This window comes from Amblyomma americanum, chromosome 3, assembly GCF_052857255.1.
Source record: "Amblyomma americanum isolate KBUSLIRL-KWMA chromosome 3, ASM5285725v1, whole genome shotgun sequence".
In the NCBI taxonomy this organism is placed as follows: domain Eukaryota; kingdom Metazoa; phylum Arthropoda; class Arachnida; order Ixodida; family Ixodidae; genus Amblyomma; species Amblyomma americanum.
The window spans coordinates 173088310-173098155 of record NC_135499.1 but is presented as its reverse complement, the minus strand read 5'-3'; the positions used below and the strand labels follow the sequence as shown (position 1 = coordinate 173098155).

Sequence of the window (9846 nt, the reverse complement as noted above, 5' to 3'; positions counted from 1 at the left end):
CGATTTCACTGCAACGGGTGTCTGCTGCAACACGATACAGACATCGATACATAACTGCGTTTTGTTTCACACCGCAACCGAGATCTAAAGCTCCACATATTGTACACAGGGAGTTCGTATGACATACAACTGCAACTTTGATTCACCAACGTGAACAACGCTTCATTAACAACAAAGGCATGTGCACAATACACGGCGAAGAACAATCTCGAACAAAGCGTGCCACGTGCCTCTGTTCTCAACATGTCGTGACGGTGGTTACACAAACTCTTATACGTACTGTATGTCTTTGAGGAGGAAATAAATTTCTGAGCCCTTATTGTATGGGAAGTATAACCGTTATGAGAAACTCAGGCGGCTTAAACTGCTCTTTCAGGTGCCGTAGCCCGAGGGTATTTAGAAATGTTTCGCGCCAAGGAGTGTTTCTTTATTTCGAAAATTCACCAGGTGTATAATTATAGACTTCATGTTCCTGCAACAGTGCAGCTGCTATCCCATTCACTTGTGGTAGGTAATCAAGCAGTTGAGCTATATTAAGGCTTCATTTTGACAGTAAAATAAAATATTTCAGCCTATTTCTGGATAGCGTGTCACTTGTATACATCCAGATTTGAATTCCCGGTTTCTCTAGGAGAGTTAGTTACTTATTCTTTGCGACTGAATGAGGTCGCTGACTTGAATATGAAAAAAGTCGATGACGTGCTGACTGCAGTGTTCTGAGAACAAAAGAAAAGCTGAGTGCGAGGGGGAAGGCAATTTTTTTTTTTTTTCAAATTCTGCCGGGAAGCTAGCTCACCTCACAACGAACGTATTTCTGGTATGCATGAAAGATCGAGAAATGCCTTTTTGTTTGAATGCGCTGAAGTTATCAACAAGTAATCGTCATACTCAACAAACTGTAGCATTTCTCGCAAGATAGAAAAGCCGCTATACGAGGACAATATCAATGACTATACAAACACACACAAACGCACGCATAAAAGCACAAAAGAAGCCAGGTTATGACATATGCGTTTCTCAGCCTAAAAACGCAGCTGGATGAGGACTGAACAATGAAATTTACCTCCTATATATGGATGAAAAAGGGCCAAACGAGATCTGCCTCACTGACATGTTCAAAAAGCAGCGTCTGACCAGGAACACAAAGAGAATATGTGACGATGTTCAACGTTTGGAACCCGGCATCTCAGCGTCTGAACCATGTCCAACATCCTTGGTGAAAATTTTTGAATATTGAAAAATTGGAAGGTACCGTTATGGAAACATTGAAGGTAATGGTTCATTCTTACTATGTGCAGCAAAATGTTTCTTTTAAATTTTTTCAAAGCTTGCATCGAGCAGTTAAGACTGCCGTAGAAAACCAACGGGGAACGCTTTTGACGACATCAAGAACGTTAATAGGAAACAAATGCAAGCCTGACGACGGGAGATCTGCAGATATATTGATTGTTATAGTGAAATCTCACAATATGTGAAGAAATTGCGTCGATAAACTTTTTCTCGCTCAAAAATGATTTTGTCCAGAATCGTTGGGTATGAACGCCTGAAGAGCGAGCCCAAATCGCAGATATAGTTTTAAAATTCGCTATTGGAGTCTCTCACTGAATACGGCGCAAACCTCAATAGATGCGTAAGGTTGAGCTCCAAAAACTCACAAATCGTAGAGGAGGAAATAAGCTCACACGAACTATTCACACAGTCTATATATATAGGCAAAAAAAAATTTTCGCGAAAACTAAAGCTCGCGCTCGTTGGGCATACCGTAAAATTTTCCACATATGCCCCATGCTTCGCTCTGCAAAAAACGCTATGCAGCCACAACTCTCTTTACAGCGCGCGGCGGCGTTAACGTCAGCAGCAAGCGGTCTGTTTCACACAAGAGAGCACTGAACATGGTTGTATGAGTGTGCGCGTAAGAGAAGATCAGTCAAAGACGGACACTTGTAAGTTTTTCTTTTTTTTTTCTCAGTCAGTAACTGAAAAATTCGCTGAAAAGACCTAGCAAGAAAACGTCGGTAGTTCTTCGCTAATTTAAGTTGGTGTCAGCAGTAGGATTTATGCTTTACGGCTTTACGAAGCCCATTGCTTACCTTAAGCCTATTTTTTAAGAGCGTTAGCTCTTATCACGTTTCTCGATTTCTTGGGGTCTGCTACCACCTGCCTCCGGCGTGAAATTTTCAAAGTCCGAGGAATTCAAGATGGCAGCCCCCGTAGTAAATCAATATAGCAACCCAATTGGTGATTGATTGGTGACGTCATTAGTAAATCGAATTGGTGATTGATTGGTGAGGTCACTGATATATCCAATTGGTGATTGATTGGAGACGTCACACATAAATCCAAGATGTGAAATTCGTATTTCCATTACAGTAGCTCACTTTAATCTCATTCGTATCAATTGTAGTAAACCAAACAGCTAACGCTCGTTACTTCGTCTTCCAGGCGGTGGCGGCCTTTTTTCTGCAGTTTCTTTAGCGCTACTTTCATTTTGAGCGTTCTGCATACAACCTGTCTGCGGCCCATCGGCTAACACGCGTGGCTCATGTGGGAGTGAAATTATTTAACAAAAATGTTCACAATGAAAGACGAAAACAATGACGTATACATGCTACGAGAAACATCTTTGGAGCAGCTCTCGAAAACCACATACAGCACACTCGTGTGCCCACAAACAAACAAAAATACAGATCTTATCCGCACACTCGGTCAAAGGCACTAGAATAGACCACTAACATAAATTCGTGTAAAAGAAAAAAAACAATGCGTCAAAAAGTATGATGACATATCAACGAGTGCGCCCCACCGGCGTGTTCCTTCATTAAATAGATCGACTCCCGTGCAAAAAAAAAAAGGCCAAGGCTATATAAATTGTCCACCAAACGCCCAAATGTCCGCATTCACCGCGCACTCACACAAAAACGATGTGGCCAGTCCTTGGGAACCGTGGGGAAGAGCGGCTCCATGCGAGTCAGTCTATAGTTCTGCACACGGCCGTATATGTTTAGATGCATGGCGTGCCTACGCAGGACTTGCAGCCTAAGAACAAGCCGAAAAGAAATGACGTCCACGTCCGCTCGGCTTCCAAACCTCCGGAGCGCCCTCTCCGCGAGGCTCGAAGCACGGGCGCCAACAGCACGCCAGTGTGAGCGACTCGACCACACCGGCACGAAAAAAGAAACCGTTTCGACAGCTCTGACGCTCAGGGCTGAACGCGAGAGGGCGAGAGACAAGCTGGGACATCCTTCGGGTGAAAGAACTTGGTCTTGGCTATTCTGGAGCGAAGCAGCTCCCACGTCCACACCCTCGCGCAGCAAGACACTGTCCGTCGTCGTCCGCGGGACGGAACCATCGCGATGGAAACGTCTTTGTTTGTACTACAACAGCCTTCCACGCAGCGGCGGAAGTCGGGGGCCCCGAGCAGAGCGGGGGAGATCTTGGCGCGTCAGTAGCAGCCGCAGCGGTCGACTATCATGCCGGGCAGCACGCCGTAGACGATGTTGTGGTTGTCGTCGAAGTACAGCATCGAGATGGCGGAGATCTTGCGCGGGGCGCAGCAGGGTCCCGGCGAGCCGGACAGGTTGACCTGCTGCACGACGTGCGTGTGCGGGTACTTCTGCATGAACACGTAGGGGCACTCGCCGCTGCAGTAGTTGGCCTCGTAGCGCTTGGGCGCGATGATCCAGTCCCAGCCGAACTCCTCAAAGTCCACCGTGAGCGGGTAGCGGCAGCAGCGCTCCTCGCTCGAGTTCTCCTGGCAGTTGAGACCCACCATGCGCCGCGTCCGGGAACGGCCGCCCTTGTCCACCATCACCACCAGGAAGGGCCTCTGCGAGGGGCCACGGAACAGCTCAATGCGCGTGCACTCTCGCGCATCGACGAAGGGACCTGCTCGAGGCAGTGCTAAACTGCTTTTGAGGAATAATTAAACTATATTGCATTACTGATTACTTTTCTGAAGACGCATGAAAAGTAATTGAATTACATTGCCAATTACTTTACAATTACTTGCGAAGAATAATGCAGTTACTTTTAAACTTATTTCTTTTTTTTAGCATACAGAGAACCAAAGCAAACAGGACAAAAATAACCCGAAATTCTAAAGTAACCCAAATTCCGGTCCAGTTATTCTTTCCCCTTCTTTCCTAAAGCCCGGGCCATTACAAAGATAAGACAACACGAACTAAACAATGAAAACAGCAGCATGGCCAAGCAGTCGTAACTCACTGCGCTCAATGGTCAAGACAGAAACAGGCCGCGAAACCTACGCTTTGTTTCCAGAAGTTGTCCCCGCCATTTGAAACCTGCGATGCAGGTTATTTATTGCTTCGGCGGTCCCACGAGTCGACCCCGGTAGCCCGCGCTCGGGGAAGCTCCCGCCATTCGCATTACCACCTGTTCCCCCATGTCCCGTGGTGACTAGCGCAACCGGACATCACTGTATACAATTATCCGACGTAAACCATGTGAGTGGCTCTGTGTGGGCTTTTCGCTCGTTTCGAACTCCAATGTGTGCCATCTGACTTTCGGACGCTGCAAGCACAGCCTTGCTGCTTGCACAGCCTTAACTCAGTTTTTTTTTTGTATTTGCCGATTCCTTAAAATGGTGCCTGCTTGCCACGAGTCGTTCCTGATTTCGAGGAACGAGCATACGAGAGACCAAAGCTTTGCCGACACAAAGACCAGTGATGCATTTTAGGAAATGCAATTCATAAAAAATTAATTACTTTTGCAGTGAAATTACGGCTCCAAATAATTCATTACATTACCAAATCAGTGGAACAGAAAACTAATTGATTGCACCATAATTAAAATAATTACTCTAATTTCATTACAGTAATTTAGTTATTGCTATGTCGAAACAGTGATAAGATTAGACGGCAACGTAAATAATTAGCGCCCGGCAACGATGTTGGCTACACTCTTAGGCGTAAAGGAGTTCCACAGACTCCTTCTGAAGGTGTGAGCGCTTGTCTCACCTTTAACTCCTCGCATGCACCATGCATACTTAACAACTTCATTTGCAGAGGGAAGGAGGTTCCGTGCGGTTCATCGAAAGAAAATGTCTCACTCTGTGGCCCCCTCGAATCAACACCAGCAAACTAAACAGAAAGCAGTGAAACGGGAGTAAGCTGTACTACAGCGCACACCCTTTCTGTGCGCTAGAGGACAGCTTTAAACCTATAAATTCGCGGCAGACAAAACTGCGCGAGATTTTTTTTTACTGCGCCCTCCTGTATATATTACGTCGTTCGGAATGGCAGTGCTATATTTGCTTGCATGCACAGGAGCACTCGTCTCCTGGACAGTAGCTTTCGCCACAGCGCTCGTCCGTCCACGAGCACGAGCGAGCGAACTGCAGGAAACCGCCGAGGCTGCAGCACAGGCGCTTGGCAGCAGCAGCAGACCGCCGCGCACGGCGCAACTGCTTGCGACCGGGCTCGTTTGCTTACCAGGCACTTATCGCGATAAACGGCCAGCGGAACGCGACAGGGGACCAAGGACGCGCCGGCTCGGATTTCGGCCACGTCGCTTCTGCGGCGGGAGAGGGGGTGGGCTCCCGCCACCGCCGCAGCTGCAGATGACCGCCCGATCCGCTCACGGTGAGCGGATTCACGCGTCCGCCGCCAGGCAGTCGCATTTACATGAATGCGACAGAAGTCGACTCGAGACCCCTTTTAGAGGGAAAGTGCAAAAACATCGAGGAAGAGAGTAGAGGACGAGTCGCGGCTTTCCTTCTCAAACTTGAATAATACGAGGTGTACGCACAGCCCCACGTACTGAAAGGGATCGAAGGCGGGGGGCAGGTTAAAAGCGGGAAGTTGACCATGCAGGGCTGAGCGGCTGAGCCCCCTTGGCTCCTTTACAAAGAGCCGCCGCGGTGGCTCAGTGGTTATGGCGCTCGGCTGCTGACCGGAACGACGCGGGTTCGATCCCGGCCGCGGCGGTCGAATTTCGATGGAGGCGACATTTTAGAGGCCCGCGTACTGGGCGATGTCAGTGTGCAGGTTAAAAGAACCTCAGGTGGTCGAGATTTCCGGAGCCCTTCACTACGGCGTCCCTCACAGCCTGAGTCGCTTTGGGATGTTAAACCCTCATATATAAACCACAAACCATAAAACAAATGAAAAATAGAAGGTGGACGATGGTGAGAGAGGGACAGTGAATGCGCGTAGTTTAGTATTCTGCGAGCAATGTCGGCCGATAAGATGTTGATGGGCTTGTTTGTTCGTTCTTCAGAACAATAATAAAAAATTACTACGGGTGCAAATCAAGTGACACGTACGTATACAGTGAGAGGGCGGGACGGGTGCTAAGTCGCGTCCTCTCACCATACGTCCGTGTCTTTGTTTCGCGCTCCTGTTTCTTTTTTTCGTCAAAAATGACGCCAGGGTGACCTCTTCACAGTACAAGAGCTACAGTTGCAACTCCCTCACCGACACACAGGATCTCACTGTCTTTGCAAAACTTGTTTACTGCTACTGAACATCGTCAAGGGAATGTTCCAATTGCACGGCCTGCAATGCACGTGGCTGATAGGGTCAATCGTGGCGAGGCGTAAGTTGTTTTTTCGGGTCTAGGACGAGCTTTAGCCATGTCCTCTAGACATCCCTGGGCATGGCGCTGACAAAAAGATACCACCCGCAAGGACTGCAGAGGCCTCGCATACCACTGCGACTGAGCTGGTCTCAGCGCAAGGACGCCGCGCTTTTCGAGCAGCAGAGTTCTGCGGTAACTCCTCTCCGTGTTCCCGTCTATAGGCGCTTCACACTTATCAGTGAGTGGCCATGTCTGTAGCACTCGACGCCTGTGAAAAGCGTCTACCTCTCTGGCGGAGCAATTTCCGGCATGCCTTCGCAAGGCTGCACACGTTTGTCCGCCCGACAACTTCGCTCTTTGCCGTGACACGTGAGCTGCTAAACGCAGCATACGTTTGCCGAGCACTCGAGGTCCGCGGTTCTCAGCAGATATCCGAACCTTTCTATGCGAACAGGGCTGTCCGTTCCAACAAGACCCGCAGCCAAGGAGGCCTGAAGAGCGGAGACATGAAAGGCAAAGCAAAATTTCACCGCGCATGAGCAACCGTTGCTCGCATGCGGGCTCCACACTAAACAATGTTCTATAAAGGAGGATCGAACATCTTCGCGTTACTGAATGGTACCCGCTTGGGTCTCGGCGAAACCGGGGCCTTAGTCCACACGTGCCTGATCCTCAGCATTGCTTCTCTTGCTGAGCCCAGCATGTGGCTCAATGGACAGAGCGCGCTCGTGCTTTGAAGTATGCGATCGAACATGTTAAGTGGCGTCTTGAAAGGGCTACTGGAAGGTACTTCCTCTTGTCGTTACATCCATTACAGCGCTGTGGTGAGCTTGGAAGCTTCCAGCACAGGCTACCCAACTGGCCAGACGGGACTGCGACTGTTGCACTGGTCCGCCGAAAGTTTTCGGCCATAGCCGTTTGAGTTGGACGAAAACGCGTGCACCAAAAGGTACTTGTGCCCCTTGTCCTCACCCGCCGCGGTGGCTCAGTGGTTAGGGCGCTCGGCTACTGATCCGGAGTTCCCGGGTTCGATCCCGACCGCGGCGGCTGCGTTTTTATGGGGGAAAAACGCTAAGGCGCCCGTGTGCTGTGAGATGTCAGTGCACGTTAAAGATCTCCAGGCGGTCGAAATTATTCCGGAGCCCTCCACTACGGCACCTCTTTCTTCCTTTCTTCTTTCACTCCCTCCTTTATCCCTTCCCTTACGGCGCGGTTCAGGTGCCCAACGATATATCAGACAGATACTGCGCCATTTCCTTTCCCCGAAAACCAATTCTAATTCTCTCCTTGTCCTCGGGCCGCTGTCCTCAGCGTAAGTCGAACTCAACGAAGCTCTCGTTCGTTGTGGTTTCGAACCACGACAAAGCCTCGATATCGGCAGCTTGTGGCTCGAGCGGAGGGCCAAAGGGCGCTGGCCTTTCCAGGTGTTCTAAACTGCCCTTTCAGGTTTTCACACCTGGTGCCTCAATAAACCCGGGAACGGTTCGACTACACAGTTCGGCAATTAATCTGAGCACACGAAAAGTGCAGCCTATACACTCCAGGCTAAAGTGGAAGCCTACCCCAGATGCTGATGATGACGATGCTTTTTTTAAGGCGCAAGGGCATCTGTGGCCAAAGAGCGCCATGGCACAAGGTTTTCTTTTTTTCTTCTACTCAAGGTTGGATCAAAGACACATTTCCCAAGCCTTTCAACCTAAAGAAGCCGATCACCAAGCAGGGGAAAGCTTGTACTTATTGTATCACCGGCGGGTACCCGGCGGCACTGGGGATCGAACCCCGCACCTACCGCATGCAAGGCGGACGCTCAAATAACTATAGGCCACCGCTGCGGCGCACATCCCACCAGGAGGCGTCTTTCGTAAATTTGCCGCTCTTATTCGCGAGAAGACCACAAAGCCATCACCTCGCGCAAGACGTCGAACAGTTGCATACTGTGCTATAGACAAAAGCACAACAGAAAGAAAAACAAATTATAAAAAACACGAATGCTGTAATATATATATATATATATATATATATATATATATATATATATATATATATATATATATATATATATATATATTGAGAAACATAACAGGATTTAATTCACGACGTTTCGGCTGGATGATCAGCCACTCGAAAAAGGCTGGTCCTCCAGCCGAAACGTCGTCAATTAAATCCTGTTATGTTTTCAATTTTTGGTAATTTTAAATTATATTGACCAAATCAGCTGCCACAAATCACTTTTGCCACAAATCACTATAGTGCAAATAATGCGCGGTCTGGTTTCGCATACATATACAGGGGGGACATCATTTTTAGGTGAGAAATGACGGCGTCATATCTCCCCCTCCATAAATTGGGATATATTGCTTGCGGTCTTGCTCGTATTGTCTGAATAGTTTGAAAGGACCAGGAATAAATGAGGTATTCAGACAGACGGCGCGGACCCATAACAATTCATGTCAGGAACTATGTACAATGACCAGCGGGACCTTTGTTACAGGATACTGCCTATTAATTATGAGAACAACTAAGGTACAGCCTTTGTCAAAACTAAAGACCCCACCGGGTTTGCTTCCATAAGTTGTGCAGTGGAGCTATCCATAACTTTCGGGGGGTAGAGGATGAGAGTTCCTGTCATCTTCAAGAGATGTGGGGCCGCGATGCGTAAAGAGTCACAAAGCATGTACAGAACCAAACTCACTTTTTGAAGAACGGCTGTATACAGGGTCGCTCAGTATGAAAGGGAACGCGGGAGCGCGTGGCCGCCACACTATATATGTTCCGCCCATTCTAGCCGGCTCTCGGCGGCAGCGCTTCGCGAAGGCCCCGCGTTTCCTTTCAAATGGAGCGACCCTATACAGACTGTTAGATCTACTGGTTCGTATGTGGCTCGCATAGACCGTACGCGGTAACGACACTGAATAGCGGTCATCTGTGCTGTGTAGCGTCTATACGCTATTTTATGCGAGCTGATGCGAAGGAGACGGGGGAGACGCACTTCTCGAACACTTTGAGGCACGCGCCGGCGAGCGCAGCAACCGCAATCTGCAGACGCGTAGCCAGCAAGTCTTGGAGAGTCTGGCTGCTGCTGCTCCGCTGTTTGTATCATTCCTTCCCTGCTGCAGCTCTTCCCACACAGGCGTTCAATCCGTGGAGAAGTGAAAGCGATCACCGAGCGATTGTGTGCGGGGGAGATAAGCGGCGGCGAGGCCCGCAATCTTGTCTCGGAGTGCAACGCAGTGGGCGCGGACGGTTGCGCGATCTCGGTGTGTGCCGGCCAACGCGACCGACGGAGCTCAGCGGGACGGAAAGAAATGA

General features: G+C 49.0%; 1 protein-coding gene across 1 annotated transcript in view; it reads right to left on the bottom strand.

Moving 5' to 3' along the window:
* Positions 1–345: 345 nt before the first annotated feature.
* Positions 346–9846, bottom strand: part of myo (growth/differentiation factor myoglianin) — a 68300-nt gene continuing 58799 nt past the window's right edge. The window contains exon 4 of the mRNA XM_077658815.1: positions 346–3826. Coding sequence (XP_077514941.1) covers positions 3443–3826 — 384 coding nt within the window. The 3' untranslated portion in view covers positions 346–3442. The remainder of the gene's footprint in view (positions 3827–9846) is intronic.